Here is a 20,433-nt window from a genome sequence, read left to right on the forward strand (position 1 = left end):
ACGTAAAATCCACTCATTTTCCCTTTTTTTCGACCTGCTGCGTATCATCACGGGCTGTGAGGAAGAGCTTTTCTCAATCGGACACGTGCACGATCCGCCCGATGATCAGTGCAATATATATATGTATATATGTATCTGATCTCGTTCGGGTGGCTGCAAACGTCTTCGTGATTTTTCCGGCGTGCGCAAAGAGCTCGCTTAGTGCGCTGCCATGCTCGGACGCGGTCGGTCGGCCTCTTCTTCTCTAGAAGATTTCAAAATCGCGGAAAACGTGCGCCACACACAATTCCATATCTCTCATCTTGCTGCTATTTTGTTTATTCAAAAAAGACCAAGAAAAATTACTTTAAATAATAATAATTGAATGGCAAGCTGTGGATGCGACCGACAGCCTCTCGGTTGGAAAGGGAATTAATACAACTCACATAACACATATTGCAGTGCATATTCCGATTGCGAAATAGTTTGTTTATATTGAGAATTTCTTCTGAATTTTACTCAACCTGTTGTTGTTGAACGCGAAAAAGTCGAAAAGTGAATGCCTCAAGAATCGTATTTAATTGTGGCAATATATGTGCATATATACAAAAAAGGAATATGCGCAACGGGAAGAAAATACAGATTTTTGAAATAAAACCAGAAAAGTGAAATCGTTTTTGAGGGAGGAGAGTCACAGATCCGGCGCCAGCGTAAACTTTAGATAACATAATTAAATTCCTACGGGGCTGGGCTATATGAGTCCGTTTTATTGGCCATCATGAAGCACTTGTTCAATATAATACACTGTGATCATTTAAATGGTCATGTACGCTCTATTTACGATAACTTAAATACAGATGTTTGCGGCATTGATCGTGTGAAGCGTGTTTTTACGTGTCTGAGTATTATTCTGTTGCTTTGTGGATGGCTATTTGTTTGGCAAAGATATAAAAAGTGAGTAATTGTAATAGAACCTTATAATAGACATAAGTAATGCCTCAATCCACCAAAGTTTTCAGAACGAGTGAATTCAGTGCGAAACAAAAAGCTGTATTGACACATTTTTAAGCTAAATTTAAAGAATTTTCCAACTTGTTTTATTTGTTTTGCATCGCCACCGATTAAACATGTGTGCTTTTGTATTGTTTACAATGAGTTAGCACTCTCCATTAAGCGCTATTTTCTCTCTTTAAAATTGTGTAAAAGCATGTGCTAAAATAGGGTCACTTGGCTCCTTTGATGGAGTGCTTCCTGAGATCATCGTAGGAGATTTTTACTATCCAGTTCGCTTCTGTGCTCAATTCACCACTGAAACAAAATTAAATCTGTGGATATTTTTCTCAAATGTATTTGTAGGCGAATGAGCACATTTGTTTAAATTTAGCACATGCGTTTTGTAGATTATACAAATTCTGGAGAGGGATGACCATGGAGCTGGAGAAGTTGATTTATGTCTTTGATTTTATAAGGCGATTCATTTCTAAATTGTCCGCGTTCTTTCGTAATTAAATGTTTTTGTTTCAAAATTAAAGCCTGAGTTTTGCAAACCTATTGGAAACTTTAAACAAACTTTTATAAATAATTATTTTACTCTTTATATTAATTGAGTTAAAGTTTTCATTTCAAACTCAACATATTCTTAAAAGGTTTACTTAACTATTGAGTCGTTTTTATATAAAATATTTAACTTTATATTAAGAAAACTCTTTAATAAAATATATAAAGCCTAGCTAAAACATTAAAACTGCATATATTTTTCCAGTAAATCATCCTTGTTCTCTTTTTTTAACCTTATAATTACATAAAATCAGATTATTTCTCTTGTAACATTTTAAAAAAACCACTTAAAAACCAATAATTGATATCCGGAACTCAAGTGCATTCGCCATTGAGAAATATTTGTTTGTGCATCCCGCACGGCGAAATTAAAATAAAAACCCATAAATGCATACGGAATTCGGGAAATAACGCGACGCGTGCCCAAGTGTTCTCAATGAGTGAAATCTCAATTGCCTCTACACCTCACTTTGTTTTGAGGGTGCACATTTCTATATAAATTAAAATGAATAGATATACGCAATCAATATCGTTATTAATTACAGTATGTATCGTATGTACATATGTCTGGTTGCCTCGAGAATTAAACAGAAATTGAAGAAAATATAAGAGAACTAGTAGTAAATAATAAATTTATTTAAATTTTGCTCTTGATTTGTGGGCTTAATTTTAAAAGTTAAAATATAGAAATAGAAGACTTTTTTATAAATAGAGAACAATTCAAGCCGAATGCTTATTCATAATTAATCTTTTACTGCAGGTGCCATAAAACATTGCTAATGTTCCACAATGTACGTGCCGCCGTTTCCCTGCTCCTGCTGGGTGCAAATAGTCTGGAAGTGGCTCAGACCCTTCTGCCCCACCGGAGTGTCCGTCAGCTCAACCAGCTGTTTGAGTTCAGCCCCAGAGAACGGAATTTCCTGATCGTTATTGGTCCGGGAGAAGCGTGGAATGCACTTTTCGCCACACTGCTGACACTTACGCTAATGCTGTATCATCGCATTGTGGAGCGCAAGAAGGCGACAGGTGAGTGTTGCTTGACACAGCCATCTGTAAAGATATTCGTTCACCTGTCCCATGGGTGTCCCCTTTTTTATAGTATTTCTATATGTTAGTACTGCCGTGGAGGTGGTGCTGTTTGCCCTGCGCATCAACGAACTGTCCGAGTTGGTGTATTACGAGGATGTCCTGGAGCTTCAGACGTGCCTGGTGGGTGTGTCAGCCATGTGTATGATGGCCTTGGCATCGCTGGATGGTTTTACCATTTATAAAGAGGTAAGCTTAACTATATTTTAGGTCAAATTAATATTAGGTTTTGGTAATAGCTAAATCACAACTCCTTAAGATAGGGTATAAGGATTAACTTAGACCAAGGCAACTGCCTATGATTACGGGAATGAAAAAAGCTTGTTTTTAATTCCACAGCCAAATAAGTACAAGTTGACATAACGGGAGAGGAAGCGAAAACAGCGTAATGCGATTTGCATTGTTTAAATTTTAATTGAGGTTAAGCGCAGATTTTAAGCTTAATGCTTTGTATACTTGGCGAATATTTTATTTATTTCCTTATGCTAGCAACAGGACAAGCACGGAAATAACAACAGTAGGAAAAAAGGCTCAGCGATGAATAACTATATGAACTATACCCTTTTCTGACAGTGTTATCACGACGACTATTTAGACGACCGCGGCAAAATCGGCTACAAGCACTCGCTGGCCACATTTTATTCCAAGTCCTGCTTCTGGTGGCTGACTCCTCTGCTCTGGCTGGGCTACAATGAGCCGCTAGAGCTCGAGGATCTGGGGCAAATGAAATTGGAGGATAGTGCCAGGTCCCATTACGACCACTTTCTATATGTTTACACAGAGGAGGTGGTAAGCAAATATTTATATTCATACATATTGCGCTCGTATAATTTTCCAACTTTGATCCACAGAAAAAATCGAACGCGTCGCCATCCTTGTGGTATTGCTACATAAAGAACAGTTGGCGCATGTTTGCTTTGGGCGGCATTTTGAAGCTGACCGCTGATTTATTTGCATTGATTGGACCGTTGGCCATACAGAAAATAGTGCAGTATATAGAGCAACTTTATGCCGATGTCGCCGCCGCCATGCCCGAACATCGGAGTCAGCAGGAGGGCGACTCCGACTCCAAGTCCAGCCTGCTGTCCACCTCCAGTGTGAGCAACGAATTCGACGAGGTCTTCGGCACCAACATTGGCCAGGTGAGGGTTTACTGCAACACCTGGTCGGATCTGTTGGCGAATGGCTGGTGCATCGCTTGGATTGTCCTGCTGGCCGCGTTAACGCAGGGCGCATTGTCGCAGGCCTCTACGCACATCCTGAACATGACGGGGCTCCGGATTAAATCGTCCCTGCAGGGTCTGATTTATAGAAAAAGTTTGCTCCTAAATTGGGGTGGAGGCGGCGGTGATTCGGATGAGAAACCTAAAAACGATGATTCCAAAGGAGCTTCAGAGCAAGTGGAAAAGTCGGATGGTAAGTAAACATTTTTGGGGCAATATGAAATGGGTACATTTTAAGAATTATGAATAATACAATATGAATACTAAACTTTTACTTTTGGATAAATTGAAGATAATATAATGGGTTTCTTAAGAGTAAAGTCACAAGAATTTCTAGGATTTATTTTTACAAAAGGTGAATTATTTCTTAGCAAGTAAAATCAAATCACTTAAGAATTATTTCTATTAGCTTCTTAGTTCTTAATATTTAAAAATGCACAACATTTCCTTAATTTCTATTTTATTTTTCCTTAGATTCAAATGGCACCAATGACATTGGCAGCATCACCAACCACATGACCGAGGACACTTTGAACATAATGCAATTCTTCTTGATCATCCACTATGCCTGGGCCATTCCATTTAAAGTTCGTACTGAGATTTGGCATAGGCTAATCGTTTTTAACAATTTATGAGCAACTTGTGTGCCATTTGGGCTCCCTAGATGTTCGCTAACATGAACCTAATTTATAGCATTGGCCGTTTGACAAATTCTCAACTTGGAGGAGAGCGAACACAAATGTTTTTTAATTTGTTATTTAATCGCCAGGCTGTAAATTTAATTTTATATAACATTTGGCTTGTTTATTGTGTAATTGCACATAACTTTATATATAAATGTTTGCCTTAACAGTTGCAATACGAGTTTACTTGACTTGCCACACCATTAAAGCTGCCTCTTTTAACTATACACCTTTCTTAAAATATCATTTTTTTTAGATATCTGTGGTTATATACTTATTGTATGTAAACTTGGGAATAAGTGCAGTAATTGGCTCCATTGTTTGCATTCTGATAATGACGCCTCTGCAATTTGTCATAGGAAATGCAATGTCAAAGAACGCAGAGATTATCGCAGTATGTATGCATTTGCTTTTGTATTTATTTAAATTATTAATTATAAATTTGTTTATATTTTCCCTTAACAGAAATACACCGATGAACGTTTGAAGAAAATACACGACACTCTGGTTGGCATTAAAGTCATTAAACTCAATGCCTGGGATGAGGTGTTTCTTAAGAAAATTCAAGTGGCAAGAAAGAATGAGCTCAAGTATCTCAACAGGGATGCCACATATTGGACGCTAATGGGTGAGGAGTCATATCACGAAAATACGTACTCCTTGTCTAAAATAATAATTTAATTTATTCCGTGAAACAGCTGTCCTTACCCATATTGCCACTGTGTTAATAACCTTCGTGACCCTGGGCGTCTATGTGTGGTTACAGCGGGATCAGGACTTTGATTTGAATGCCAGCCGTCTCTTCTCTTCATTGGCCCTTTTTCAGCAGCTCACAGTGCCCCTGCTGATCTTTCCCATCACGGTGCCCATCATCATAGCAGCCAGGGTGTCCACTCGGCGTTTGGAGCGATTCCTGAAGTCCAGCGAGATCCACAAGCAGTTCGAGGGTATTCGAAATATGGCCAGAATACTGAGCAAAAGCGACGCCTCTTTGGATATGTACGAGACCCAGGAGAAGTCCAACATGACGATGCGAACAGCGCAGGCGGAGAACAAGTTGAACGAGAAACGGCTGGCCCAACAATTTGGTGTTCCTGAGACCGCCGTGGAGCTGCCACTGCCGACTACTTCTACTCCTCTGCTGCAAAGCACCGAGGAAGAGGTTGGTGGCGTCGACATCGGCTTGTCCTCTGTCCAGGAGCTGGGTCACAACAAGCTAGTGCAACAGCGACGAGAACTGCTCCGAAACACGCCCTATGTGGCCATACGGCCTCCGAAAATGCGTGGCCCTAGTGGAGGAATGGAGAAGCCCGTGGAATTCTCGGTGGTGCGTGCCAGGAATACGGATAGCTGGCGTCGCGATTCCCTGCTATTGAAAATGCCCGATGACATTGCCGTGTCGATCAACGACGGACTCTTCACATGGAAGCCGCAGAGTCAGATGCCACTGGTGCAACTGCATGTTCCCGGAATCATCGTGCCCAAGGGAAAAATGACCATTGTGGTGGGAAAAAATGGAAGCGGAAAGACGTCGCTTTTGTCAGCCCTGCTCATGGAAATGCCACTGCTTGTGGGCAATATGTTTTGGCACAAGTGAGTCTATATCTGGGGGAAACTAATTTAATTATAATTAAGCATACAGAGCCACAGAGTTAAATATTATATAGTTAAATAGGGGGGTGAATAAATTTGGATGTACTTAAATCGATAGCAACAACTTGTTGTTGTTATCTTAGGCTACATTGCTTTTCAGTTTTAGCTTAAAAGCCTTCTCCTATTTTAAGCTGTTACGGCTCTTGTAGAATACCTTAGACCATGTCCCTGTGGCCAAGATTAAGCACGTTTCCTTGTCTGTCAACACACAGGCCACCACACCCAGCTCAACATGCTGCTCATGTAAATTTACCCAGCTATTTATGTGCTTATTTTCAGTTCTGCCAACAGCAGTTCCAGTAGCTACGCCCCCGCCTAGTACCGGGGTAGTTAGCAGAAGAGGATAACTTTGTTTGCCCATTTATCACATTTAATTGCATAATTTTCACCTATTTTCGCATGCAGATTACCCAAGCCGCAAAATATATAGCTTATTTGGGAACTAGCACTAGTTCTAGATCGATTTTTAATGCACCCAATTTGGGGTTTTACCAGGATTTCAAAATAACATAATTAAATTAGGGCAGCAAAAGGTTGTAATAATTGAATTTAAATTGTGTTTACATATTTGCGGTTTTTATATTTCAGAGTTAAAGTACTCTGGTTAACCCATTTTCCGAAATATCAAGAAAAGTCCGGTCTAGCAGGTGGAATAGTTTAAATTTTCATTGTTGCAGCCATCGAATTCCGCCGCAGTCATTCAACATATTTTAACAGCCGTTTCAATGCACGCCACGCGATTCAGTAATTTATCACAAAACGCCTGTGTGTACGTTGTTAATTTTATTGCACATAAAATAAAAATGGCATCGTGGCAGGCTGCAGCTTCCCTGCGAAGTGGGGAGACTGGGCTCCTCCCCATATACAAATGCATTTAACAAGTGGAAATCGCGGAGCGGAAACGAAGACGGGTGTGCACTTCGATCCTGTGGCCTTTGCTTCTATTGCTTCCTCCTTGGGGAGGAAGCAGGACTGCTCCATTTCCATTTCCATCTCCGTCTCCGTCTCAGTATCCTTGCCTTGGCAAACGGCAAATGTGCAATAATTTCAATTACTGTAATAAATGTCTATGTTAGTTCGAGTACGTTTTTTCGCTGTGGTATCTTCAGGGTTTTCCCTACTTTTCTTTTTTTTCCTTTTTGGCTTGCAAATTTATGTTTGCTCCATATGTACCGTCTGGCATATATACCTATATTAAATAGGAAATCTTTTGTGCTCCAAGGGAAGTCAATGTGTAGCAACTGATTTGAAGAACTTGTGTAACAACCAAACATAGAAAAAAGTTAATCAAATGAAATGGTTATTAAATATTCTTTAATTTCTTACTTTCCAGAACCTGCACCATATCCTATGTGTCCCAGCAGCCATGGCTTTTGAATGACACCATTCGGGAGAATATTCTTTTTGGCGAGTCCTTTCGTCCCAAACGATATGACTTTGTGATAGAAGCCTGCGCTCTTAAGCCGGATATTGAACTAATGCCCAGAGGCGATCTCACCATTATCGGAGAGCGTGGCATTAATATTTCCGGAGGACAAAGGCAGAGAATTGCCATAGCCCGAGCTATATATTCATCGGCTAATGTGGTCATAATGGTAAGTTTGGGAAATATACTTTCTACAAGGACAGAAATTGATTATGGGAATGAGAAAGAATAGCGCTACTAGGAAAAGTAAGACATAAATATTAATTCTCCCTTAAATCTACCCACCTTTGACTCATCAGTATAGTAGATATAGGCCCCCTTCGAAGTTCGATCTTCGATCTAGTTATATATATTTTCAAAACCTTCCAAAATGTCGTTCGACCAAAAGGAGATCTTCAGCCTGATGTACAAGCTGGCACGACTAATAGTGCCGGATACCAGAGTCGAAAATGATTCCGAGGGTCCAGTACACATTCCCCTGGATCGGATGTATGGACCAATGACCATGCGATCCCTGATGAAGTTTCCCATTGGCGGAGTCGAAGAGCGCATGCCAGTATATATACATCCATAAAATTCTGTCTAGAAATATCCCTTAAGCCTGCATACTCCCAGCGACCCATTATAAAGGCCATGGGTATGGTAAAGAAGGCGGCTGCCGAGGCAAACAAGATGAATGGCATGGAGGAGCGTCTGTGCGAGGCCATTTCCAAAGCCTGCGACGATGTTATATCCGGCAAGTTGTACGATGAGGAGCACTTTCCCCTGGTCATCTGGCAGGCGGGATCCGGAGAGCATACCAACATGAATGTCAACGAAGTGGTTTGTAACCGCGCCATCGAGATCATTGGCGGCCAGATGGGCACCAGGGAGCCGGTGGACCCCAATGAACATGTCAACCTCTCGCAGAGCCCCAACGACACCTTTTCCACGGCAGTTCGTATCGCCGTGGCCATGGAGCTGCAGGAGAAAATGTATCCGGCCCTAAGGACCTTCGTTGATTTGCTGGGCAAGAAGTCGAGCGCTTGGGCAGTAATTGTCAAGATAGGACGTACCCATCTGATGGACGCTGTGCCGCTGACCCTTGGTCAGGAGTTTAGTGGCTATTGCCAGCAGCTTACGAACGGCAGAGCTCGGCTGGACTCTGCTTTGGACCGGCTGTACGAGCTGCCCATGGGTGGTCATGAAGTGGGCACGGGCCTGAACACTAAGCAGGGATTTGATGAAACGTGCATTAAACGGATCGCCCAGATATCGTGTCTGCCTTTTGTAAAGTCTCCAAACTTCTTCGAGTCCCTGTCCACGTGCGACGCCCTGGTGGAATTGCACGGAGAGCTCAACACCATAGCAACGAGTCTGATGAAGATAGTCAACGATATCCGTTTGCTGGCATCGGGACCCCGCAGCGGTCTGGGCGAGCTCATTCTTCCGGAGAACGAAACGGTTAACCCGCTTGTGCCCGGCACCGTGATTCCCAGTCAATGCGATGCCATTAGCATGATATGTGCCCAGGTGATGGGCAATCATGTGGCGGTTTCGATGGGTGCCTGCAGCGGACACTTTCAGCTCAATGCCTTTATGCCGATGATCGCTGCAAATGTCTTGCGTTCAATTACCCTGCTTGGCGACGGCATGAGATCCTTTTGCACCAACTGCCTGGAGGGCATTGAGCCTCATAATGCAAATATCGAAAAATTCACAAAGATCTCCCTCATGCTAGTCACGGCCCTGAGCCCCCACATTGGCTATGAGCGGTCCGCTGCAATAGCCAGGGCGGCTCACAGGAATGGAACTACCCTGAAGCAGGAGGCCATGAATGCGGGCATCGATATTGATGACTTCAAGAAATGGGTGCAGATCAATGATATGCTGCAGCCCAGTGATTAGGGCAGGACAACTATTCTAATGAGGAAAAAAGGATTGTTCAAGAATGTATTTTAAAATTGTCTACATTGCAAAGTAAAATTAAAGAACTTTTACTGAGTTTTCATGGAACTAAATTATTTGTTATATTCTTTATTATATTTTAAACTCTATATTATTTATTCTTTTTGTATAAAACCTAAACTTGGATATCTCACATTAATATGTATTTTTTATTCTTTTAAGGACGATCCCTTGGCTTCCCTAGATAACGAAGTGGGAGATCATATATTTCAGCATTGTGTACGTCAGATGCTGCAAAAATCAAATCGTACTTTTATTCTTGTGACACAACAATTACATCGCATTAAAGAGGCTGAATATGTATGTTTAAAATGTTAACGTTGCTTTTAAATTGAATTTTAATTTCTTCTCCAATTATTTTAATTAGTTAATTGTTATGAAAGAAGGACGAGTTGAAGCTTGTGGCAGTTACTCTGAAATAGAACAAAAACATCCTCGTATCACAGCCAAATGGAACTCCATAATAGCCTTGGCAAAGGCCAAGAAAGATAACTCCAGCCAAAAGTAAGTATTTAATAGAAATATTCTTTGGTTTACGGATTAATATATATATTTGTTATATAGTCCAACGGATAGAACAGCCTGCGAGCGCTGGAAACTTCTGCGGAACGTGAGTAAGCTAGGATTACAGCGCTCCATCTCCGTGACCATGGATCCAGGAGGCGGTGGAAATGCAGATGCCATCGATGGTAGCGGGTGTATATCGGTAACTAATATATCATCCCACGTGGTTGAGGAGGATGAAGAGGATGATCAAGTGCCTGTGGTAGGATTTTATAATAGTTTTACACTTTTCGGTTATTTACTTATTATTCTTGATAGTCCTATTCCTGTGGCGGCTACAGCGGCTTGCAGCGTAAGCGTTCCAGCATTTATGGCTCACGGCACCTGATGTTCGATGCCCCGCTGCCAATCGATGAATGCCAAGGAGACGATGTAATTATGCGGCCTCGTCGGCGGCACACCCTGAGTCGCCGGGGCAGCAGGACGACCAACTCGTGGCATCGTCTCAGCGGTCTCAGCACGCTGACAGCGACTTCGGCCTCAAGTTCCACCAGCGGAGATGTCCTCAGCCGAAGCGCCCTGGCCACCAGCTGTAGCAGCTATGCGGAGAGCAGTGTGGATGGCAGCGATGTGGCCATTGTGCCAACAGAACCACGCGTCCAATCCTGGCAGCCACCACAGCATGTGCAGCATCAGCCTCTGTCGCGGAATGCATCATCACCACCGGCCATAGAGGTGGCCAAGGCGGAGGTAGACTCACAGGATACCGAGGCGGGAGCGAGGACGAACACAAACGGGGAGGATCAGGTTCGGGGCAGCTTCCAGCAGTTCCTGCGACGCATGTCCATGCGGCGTTCCAATAAACCAAAGAATCATCATCATCCGCTGAGCGCCACCAATTCCATTTTGTGAGTGAGATATTAATTAGTTGAGAAAATAAGTATTTAGGTTAAAAATTGTTAATTTAAATTCATATCTTTACTTTAATTTACAGGAGCATTTCAGAGGAATCGCCGCCCATTTTGCATTTTTCCTCTACCGAGATTGTTCCTCAACCCATCTCTTTACAAAAGCCTGCTGAGGTGCCGCTGGAAGCTGAGGAAAAGCCCAAAAAGTGTAAGTTAAATTTGAATTTTCTCCTAAGAAAATTTTAGTGACTAAGCCCTCGTAATCATTACTTACAAAGTTAAGTATAATCTCATAAAATCAATAACCCGCCTAGAGAGCATCAATAATAAGTTGTTTTCCTTAATTCTTAAATGCATAATGAAAATGGGAAAATGCTTCCAAGCCCAGAGAAATCGATGATAATGCATATTGATTAGGCTGGGCGTGAAAACTGCGAGAACGATGCGCACAATATATTGGCATATTATCCTCCTTGGCCCGTCTGTCTGGCAATATACTCAAGGGAACCTTCGACTCCTCCTTCTCGTTATAGTTCACTCCTAGCTGCATGCGTGTGTAGCTTAAAACTTAAATCAACTTTGATTTTAAAAGTTTTGAGCTCCCAGGCGGCATTGGTGGCGATGGCGGCTGGAAGCCAAGTCAAAGGAGACAGCGTTCCAGGGCTCGCAGGAGGGAAACTTTGGCTTAACTTGATGCATTGATCCACCAATATTTGGCTGATAAGTCAGCGGGTTCGCAGCGAAAACTTTCGATTTAATCAGTGCTGCAAGTGTCACTCCATTGAATGGAGTCCCATGTCATCCTTCCTTCCTTCCTGCCACGCAAATCTGCATCCAGGATGTAAGCTCCCCTTTCAATTAGTTTCGACTGTGCCAACTCTCAAAATTAAATGGTAGGATGGTACTTATAATTGATGTGGGCTCATGTGGCTTTGACAACAAGTTACTACTACTGATGTTTTCCTCCTCACAGTCTCTGTCAATCAAGAGTAAACCAAAAACTGTTTGCTTTTAAATCAAAAACTAGTGTTTTTCGTTTATTTTTAATTGAGGAAAAAGTCAATCAATTGCAGTTTATAGATTTCAATTAAAAAGGCGGAGACATTTTTCTTTATTCGATGCTAGAATTGAGTTTAATTTTTGATTGGATTTATAATAAGATTTGGAATTTATTGTGGTGACTTGACTAAGGTTTTAAAAGAGATATTTATTATCAAATTCTTGAAGTTTATATTATTAAAACTAAAGTAATTTCTTAAATAAATATATACCGTTACATTCAAAAATGATCTTTGTGACAATTTATCAACAATCAATAATAAAATATTTAATATTAACTAACCCATTCAAACACTTCCGAAAGGTTTTACCCTCCCATCTGAATCTTTGTTTCCATTTCTCTCACACAAAAACCAGGTGTAAATATTGACTCCAAGGGCACCACAATAAATTGCGCTGACAATGGCGAATCAGCAGCAGCAGCATCCCACAAAGAATCGGAGGCGAACGTGACATCATTGGCTCCTGCCGATGGAGGCGAAGGACACGTGCTGGCGGCTGCTTCTGCGGCCAATGCCGCCAATGAGTCCACGACGGCGATTGATACCGAACGCAAATATGGCAAAATATCGGACGACATATACCTAATGTACATACGAGCCGCCGGCCTGCCCATAATCACTGTCTTTTTTATCACCGCACTAATTTGGCAGTGTTTGCGTGTCTACACGGACGTATGGCTGCAGCACTGGAGCGATGCCCACGTGAAGGGCCAGGATGCAGGAGCAGGGGTAGGAGTAGGAGTAGGAGCAGGAGCAGGAGCTGGAGCTGTAGGGCAGAGTGGCCTCGAGGAGGAGGCCCACGAAGTCACGTACTATTTTCGCATGTATGCTGCAATTTCGTGTGTTTGCATTATAATGGCCCTGGTATCAACACCGGCCGGACAATGGGCCGGCTGTAATGCCCGTCGTAATTTGCACGATAAGCTGCTGCAAACGATTTTGCATAAAACGTTGCATTTTTTCCAAGTGACGCCGCTCGGACGTATTGTGAATCGTTTCAGCAACGATATGGCCGTCATTGATAAGGTGAGATTTGTTATTTCTGTTATCCATTGTCATCGTTCTACCTCTGACCCCATCCCCGCCATCGAATCGTGTCGGTTTTAGCCATCAGCTCTCGTTCTTTATTCATTTTTGCATTGGCATGAAATATACGGGCACGGAGCACAAGTTGTTGGCCCTTTGATTAAGATGGCTCGGCGATAAGCACGTTTGTTCTACATTTTATAGTTTGTTGTGGTTGTTGTTCAGGCCATGACCTATGTGCTTTAAATGGAAGGTGTATATCTTAAATAACCCATAACTATGCGCTTTTGTGTTTACAGAAAATTGCGGCCACTGGCCAACGATTGCTGCAATTCACTTTGCTCTGCCTGTCGGCCATTCTGATAAATGTGACCATAACCCCTTGGTTTCTGGTCCTCACTCTCCCCATTTGTGGGGCCTACTATGTAATCCAAAAGTTCTACAGGTGCTCGGCACGGTGAGTTTAACCATCGGTTTATTTACTATTTATTTAATATTTTATTTATAAAATTATTTATTATTTTCAGGGAACTACAGCGCATTGAAAATGCAACCAATTCTCCTGTTATATCGCATCTTTCGGAGACGATTCAGGGTGTGACCACGATACGAGCTTATAATCAGCAAACCAGATTCACCGAGATCCTGTTCAAACGTCTGGAGGCAAACACAATTGCTTATGCTTTGCTCAACACAAGTCATCGCTGGCTGGGAGTGTCCTTGGTAAATATATAGCATATTATTTAGGAGAGATGACCCTCAAATAGTTAAATTATATGTTGCAAGATGTGATATTGCTAGAGATATTTTTGACAATATATAATATCAGATTACTCTCGACTTCTTTGCTTAGCTAAATGCATATCGTCACACGTACATGAAAATGTAAAAAAGGACACTAAACTTAGTGCTTTACTCGAAATCTCTAATGCAATCAAAGAAACTCCAGCCATAACACGACCTTAACCTTGTCATGACAACTGAGTGGAGCGTAGTCCTCCAGTTCTCTCTCTCTCTACCTCTCTATCCGCCTCTTAATCACATCTCACATCACTTTAATGTGTTCTCCCTACCACCCGCAGGACTATTTGGGTGGATGCATTGTTTTTGTGGCCACCGTAACGGCCCTGGCCACGGCGAGCGTCAGTTGCAGCCACTACGAACGCTACAGGCAATCGCCTGGCAGCGGGACAGCATCCGAAACTTATGCTGTCAATAAAAGCCCAACGGACTCGGAGCTGAGACCCTCGCCGTCGCTGGTGGGTCTGGCCATAAACTACACGTTGTTGGTGCCGATTTACCTTAATTGGGTTGTAAAACTTTTGGCTGATATGGAGATGTATGCGGGCTCCGTGGAACGCATCGCCCACTATGCCCAGGGACAGGATGCGGACACCGACGAACCGACGCCCTACGACGAGGACGAAGATGTGAGCGGTGAAGTCGATAGGTCGTCCCTGCCGAAAGCCGGTGACAAAGTTTACCCAGGCGCAACGACAGCTGCCGGTGATGTTGATGAAGATGGACCGGCAGCTGGTGGAGCAGAGGATGGAAATGGAACTGGGGCAAGAGGAGGAGGAGCAGGAGCTGATGCCGGAGCTGGAGCAAACGCTGATAAATTAAATGCAGGCAATGCAACCGGCGACGGCAATCACTTAAACTTCCACTTCCGCACGGCGACAGCTGGCGACAAGGTGGAGCTGGCGACGACAAAGACGTCGTCGGTGATTAAAGATAAGCAACAGCCACCGCAGGACGGGAAGGTCGTCCAGGCCAGGAAGCTGGAGCGCTGTAAGTATGAGCAACTTAGTCGCTCTTTTGGCCACTGTCCCCCCGGGGCGTCTTAAATGTGCTTCATTGATCCGGGTGTAATTGCATCTGAGCTCAAAAGGCTTTTTCGATTCATAATTAATTTTGTTGGGTTCCAGAAATAAAGCTTCCGAATTGGTTAATTTAATCCTTGCTGGGGTAATAATAAATATGAAATTGTAAATAGGTTTTCAAATTAGAAACTCTACATTTCTTTCAGACCAAAGTGTTCCGATTTCTTGGCCACAAAGGGGAGACATCAGCTTCGATAATGTGAGCCTGCGATACGAAGGACAGAAGCAAAATGTCATCAGCGACTTAACATTAAAGATTCCCGCAGGACAAAGGGTAAGTAGAAAAAAATGTATATATATATTCTGATTGAAAGAGAGAAAGTAAGGAAATCACATCAACGAATTTTCGACTCAGCAGACTGTTACTAATTGTGCACTTTGCCTTTAACTACCGCCATAATATTTTATGGCAGATGCCAGCATTATTGATTGGGGCTTAAAATTAAACTGTGAATGGAATAAAAATATAAAAAAACAACGAGATAGAGATTGTCAATTTATCTTGAACAATAAAATTGAAAAAATCCGTTTGACAATAAATCAAAAAATCAGGACAAATCGAAATTGCAGTTCAGTTGGCCCTCTTAAACCCCGATAAAGCGCTTAATAGGTTTTAATTGTTCTCAGTTGACGAATATGCAGACATTGTGATTGATTATAGAAAAAACTGTGCATATGTGTGGCGACTAATAATATAAAAATGACTCCACCTGCTCCCAGTGCAGGTTAAAAAACAAAAATACCTAAAATAATGTCAGGGCTTAATTAAAGTTTACATTGGCCATTCCAGCGCTTGTGGCATATCAAAAACCCCTTAAACTGTTACTATTCAATCCCTATGGAATTCGGTTTACAGATTGGCATCTGTGGTCGAACGGGCAGTGGCAAATCATCCCTGGGCCTGGCTCTTTTTGGTGTTTTACAAACGACCAAAGGCCACATCTACATCGATGACGTGGACATCGAACGCATCCGGCCAGACGAGCTGCGAACGAGATTGTCTATAATTCCCCAGGACGTGCATTTGTTCAATGCAACCATACGTGAAAATCTTGATCCACGCGGTTACTACCAGGACCTGCGTCTGTGGAACTGCCTTGAGCTGGCCCAGCTGAAGGAGTTCGTCAACGTGCACCTGCCGCTCGGTCTGGGTAAGTGTGATTTTGGCTTTCCTTCTATTTATTTCCTGCTGACGTTTCGAATAAACACAGCCACTCCGAGTGGCTTTTGCTGTCCTTGGGATCAGCATTTGCCTTATGAAAAAGTCATGATATTTTATTCCATTTTATTGAGAAGCTGGCAAGGCAGAAGGCGACGGTTTTGTGACGTTTGCTGCGGAAGCTGATGCTTTTTTGGTGTTATTCGTTTGATTGAATCCCAACTATATTTTTGTGTACTTTTGGAGTTTACGATGCTATAGATTTTGCGTTGGAAGTTGATTGATAACTCAATTTCTGATTTCATTTAAATATTTATGTTCATGTCAATCAGTTTTAATAAGCTCTGTCAATTGTCTGTCAGATTGTTAAGTTAATTGAACAAGATCTTAATTAAACATCATTTAATATTATTATGCTTTCATATTATTCAATGGAATTATTTATTATTTATATTTTGTTACTATTCTAAATATTCAGTTAAAGATCGCTTATTATTCGTTGAATAAATTAATTGTTTAGCCTTTATTGATGCTTTGTAATGGTTATGTTCTTAGTTTATATATTTTAAATAACTTTAATAAACACATTGTAACTAGTTTTGTTAGCCTAACAACTAGGATTACATAAGAATTCAAAATTCCTTGCCTACCCTTAAATACTTCCAGTTATCCTGTATATATTTAAAGTCTCTAGTTCTTTAGCCTTTTTTCTAATAACTAGATTAACTAGAAATAAATAAATATATAAATTCTTACACTATTTATTCCTTAGACACCGTGATTTGCGATGGGGGCGTCAACCTGAGTGCTGGCCATCGGCAGTTACTCTGTCTGGCACGTGCCATTCTACGGGGTTCCGTGTGCCTTGTCCTGGACGAAGCAACAAGTGCTCTGGACAGCAGCACAGAGAATGCACTGCTCAAGGCGGCGGACCAGGCCTTCCAGGGTCGCACCATCATAACCATTGCCGTGAGTTTGCAGTTAATTCCAGTTGGAATGCAGCAATTACTTTTTATATATATACTCATTCACAGCATCGCCTGACAACAATTCTGGATTATGACCGGCTAATTGTGCTTGACCAGGGACGCATTGTCGAGGACGGCAATCCAAGGATGCTCCAACAGCTGCCGGAATCCATTTTCCACAGCCTTCTGGAGAAGGGGGCCAGCAAGTGGTAGATTCTCAGTTCGTAGATACTCTTAATATACGATCTTAAACAGCTTTTAATATTATAAATATTTTGTATTTATTTCAACACATACCAAAGTTACTTTTCGGATAAAAACCAAGCTAGTTGTGACTCTAAAAATGTCGTCTGAATTTTGTACTTAAATCTAGTTGTAAATGTATCTCAAAGCTTTTATTTTAATATGTATTTATTTTGTATATGTCCAGGGTATTTTTTAAAGAAAGTAACTATAACTGCTGAATTTTTATACAAAATATTTTGAGAAGCTTATATTTCTATAATTTATATCACCCAGTATTTATTTCTAGTCTCGCTTAGTTTCTTTATAGAAAGCTAACTTTAACAATAAACATCTGAGCTGAAGCTTTACAATTTGTATTTATATTTTATATACAAACACTACATTAAATCCCTTTTTTCTTCGACTTCAAGTAACCAGAATTTGTTAGCAAAGTTACTACTATTTTGTTCAATTTTTGTAGTTGCAAGTTGCAACTTAGTCAACGAGGTCAAGCCAATTAGGGGTTTGAATGGCTTCGATTTCGGACAGGCGATGCCTACCTCAGCGCACTCGAAATTTGAATGAATATTCATTCAGTGAGTATTGAAGAAAATAGCACTTGCAAAACTTGCCATCCGATGTGGCAGGGCAGGCACAGGACGAGGGAGGTGAAGGATAAGGATCGATGGAGCACAAAACCGAAAATATTGCGAAATAAATTGATTGTTAAATGGGGCCTAGGCATAGGGACTGTGTGCTAATGTTGGCCAGCGGAGAAGCGGAAAACAGGCAGAGTATTTCCTCTGTTCACTTTGTATGCATATTTCGAGTGGTTCGCTGGGGCAATTAAACTTAATTGACGATAAGGAGCGTGCATTGTTAAGTAGCTGTTCGGAGGGGGAAGGATTTTTCCGCCATTTTTTTCGCTTTGATTTCTGGGGTGTTGAGTGCCGGATCGATGGCTAATTGGAACCCTTTAAGGCATTCGCATATTTACTGCATATACTTTGGTGAAAAGTCGATGAAAATTGCTTTTTTGGCTCACTTAAAGAATTAAATAAAGTGGCAAGAATATATATAGTTCAGGGCAAAGCAAATCTCTGTTTTAGCGAAGCTCTTTGATTTGTTTGATTTAATTGTCTGAATTAGCTGCCAACTTTTCCCCTTTTATCTGGATAAATTCCGGGAAGTCAGTAACCCGACTTTGTTATGTATGCAGCTCCCAACCTCGACGAGGTTAATGCTTTTTTGGCTGTCTAATTAAGTTGTGCGTGCTTGAAAGTGTATGTGAGTAAACCCTCAACGAAGAGGAAGTAAAGGAGTGAGTCAAAGAGTCAAAAGGAAAAAACTACTGTAAGAGCCATATGGTATTAATTGTACTCTATATATATACATATATACCAAGAGAGGGGACTGTATCTTTTTATTCCAGCTTTTCTTGCCATAAATGCGCTGAACTGCATAACGGATATATATATTTTATGACGTCTTCATACGAATTTTCAATCGCCTTCGGCTCTTTGGACCAAAGTTGTGGTTGTTTTTATTAAATCTTCCTGGAACCCCCTATCCCGGGTCCTGGCTATATAGTATGGACTACACTTGGATTTGGCACGCATGAGCGCTTCGCCAGTTTCTTTGACGCTGTCTGTCGCTCTAATAAAAGAAATCTGTCAAATTCAAACGCTCGTAAATGTCTTACGCAGTCAGCCAGCCGGGCATGGCTGGGCTTGGCCAGGATGTTTTGTAACTGTTTACCCAGTCACTTTTTTTTGTTTGCCACACTCACATCATAACCCCTCCCTGTTACACAAAGTCATGTCGACTAATCATATCATATTGTATTTATTATATTTATCCATTGGGATTTCACAATTGAGTGCATTTTGAAGAGATTTTCCTTTAGAACTTGCTACATGCCGGCATGTAAGAGAGAGTTATAGTATTTTTCAGTTGCCATGGATGGTTTATCCCATAAAACAGTTCAAATAAAATGGAAAAAAGGCTAATTAAATTACCAAAACTGCTGATTTCTATTGAAGGCCTGCTGACATTGTAGATATGTCCTGTTAAGATCAAGGTTGCTAACATAATATCTTTTAAGTGGGTGTAGTAAGAGCTGATGTAATATGTTAGGATTTATTTATTGAGAAGATTGTTGAAGCTAAATTATTATTAACCACCTTTAAACTGAAACTGCAATCTATAAATTGATTTGAACAAATAGTTTTTTTTTAATATTTTTAAATATTTTTAAATATTTTCTTCATTTGTTCTACTACTCTATTTATATTTAGTTTAAAAGAGTTTTTAAAGGTATTATTGAAGGGCTGTTTTAACCCTAAAAGATTTCAGAAGCACCTTTTATTTGGTTTCTAAAAATTGTTATTTATAGCCTTCACAAATTATGCAATATCTTAAGTAATCTCTAATACGCTCTTTCTCTGGCCTCAATTTTAACAAAGAATCTCCTAATATCCTGAACTAGCCTGTATTTGTGGAACGCAGGTGGGTTTCTGACCTACTGAACGAGTAAACCGTTGCTGAGTCCTGCTGAATCTGCAGAACTGAGAGCGCAAACAGCATCCGGCCGAAGGATACTCGGCACAAGTCGGGCCTTCTCGTGGCCGTTCGTGTGGCAGTAACAACCCTGTCACCAGATTCCGGGTTCCAGATGCTGTTGCGCTTTCGCACGCCCGGCGCTGTCGTCCTTTGGACGCTGCGTTCAGTACTTTCGTGTCCGGCTCTGCGTGCGGTTCTCTTCGCGGATGTCGTTGTCGCGGTCGCCACATTTGAAATTCGTCGGTGATTTACCAGCGGATACGTGATATTGCGCGTATTTCAATTAACAAAAAAATAGTTTGGTTTTTGGGAGTGTTCGCGAGTGAAATTAAATATGCAACTAATTTTTGGACTGGCCTATAATTAAGCAAACTGTGAGTTCAGTTCCGGAAGTGTTCGACTTATGTCCATGCAACTCTACGAATTTCCGGCTCTGACCTAACCCAAGCGTAATGCTTTAACGCCGCATTCAGGAATTATTTTTGTTTTGCCACAAAGCCGCATTCCCACATTTCAATTGTAAAGTGTTTTTTTATTTTAGTTGCTGGTTCGTTAGTTTAATTACGACTGCCCTTTGATTAGT

At 41.4% G+C, this 20,433-nt stretch overlaps 3 protein-coding genes across 3 annotated transcripts in view; all 3 read left to right on the top strand.

The window, feature by feature from the left end:
- Positions 1-160: 160 nt before the first annotated feature.
- Sur (Sulfonylurea receptor) lies at positions 161-17,639 on the top strand. Its single transcript, XM_017166675.3, has 23 exons — positions 161-933; positions 2,297-2,562; positions 2,636-2,811; positions 3,196-3,411; positions 3,474-4,038; positions 4,320-4,432; positions 4,785-4,922; positions 4,994-5,156; positions 5,227-6,121; positions 7,515-7,776; positions 9,717-9,854; positions 9,922-10,058; positions 10,119-10,320; positions 10,377-10,966; positions 11,053-11,174; positions 12,383-13,053; positions 13,353-13,510; positions 13,581-13,776; positions 14,136-14,844; positions 15,083-15,210; positions 15,793-16,087; positions 16,868-17,064; positions 17,130-17,639. Exons 1-23 carry the CDS (start codon positions 758-760, stop codon positions 17,274-17,276), a joined length of 6,660 nt encoding a protein of 2,219 aa, XP_017022164.1. The 5' UTR covers positions 161-757; the 3' UTR covers positions 17,277-17,639.
- On the top strand, positions 7,897-9,607 carry Fum4 (Fumarase 4). Its single transcript, XM_017166676.3, has 2 exons — positions 7,897-8,163; positions 8,223-9,607. Exons 1-2 carry the CDS (start codon positions 7,978-7,980, stop codon positions 9,492-9,494), a joined length of 1,458 nt encoding a protein of 485 aa, XP_017022165.1. The 5' UTR covers positions 7,897-7,977; the 3' UTR covers positions 9,495-9,607.
- A 2,553-nt stretch (positions 17,640-20,192) lies between the features above and the next one.
- The window catches only part of LOC108081958 (uncharacterized), a 125,085-nt gene continuing 124,844 nt past the window's right edge, over positions 20,193-20,433 (top strand). The window contains exon 1 of the mRNA XM_041775681.2: positions 20,193-20,224. The gene's annotated coding sequence lies outside the window, so the exon portion shown is untranslated. The remainder of the gene's footprint in view (positions 20,225-20,433) is intronic.

This window comes from Drosophila kikkawai, chromosome 2L, assembly GCF_030179895.1.
Source record: "Drosophila kikkawai strain 14028-0561.14 chromosome 2L, DkikHiC1v2, whole genome shotgun sequence".
Taxonomy (NCBI): Eukaryota; Metazoa; Arthropoda; class Insecta; order Diptera; family Drosophilidae; genus Drosophila; species Drosophila kikkawai.

Bases quoted from the DNA above. Each gene is read 5' to 3' on its own strand.
- Sur (XM_017166675.3), top strand. From the start codon at position 758: ATGAAGCACTTGTTCAATATAATACACTGTGATCATTTAAATGGTCAT. The intron at 6,122-7,514 runs GTGAGTCTATAT...CTTACTTTCCAG, and splicing joins GGCAATATGTTTTGGCACAA to AACCTGCACCATATCCTATG. The intron at 16,088-16,867 runs GTAAGTGTGATT...TTTATTCCTTAG, and splicing joins GCACCTGCCGCTCGGTCTGG to ACACCGTGATTTGCGATGGG.
- Fum4 (XM_017166676.3), top strand. From the start codon at position 7,978: ATGTCGTTCGACCAAAAGGAGATCTTCAGCCTGATGTACAAGCTGGCA. The intron at 8,164-8,222 runs GTATATATACAT...GCATACTCCCAG, and splicing joins GAGTCGAAGAGCGCATGCCA to CGACCCATTATAAAGGCCAT.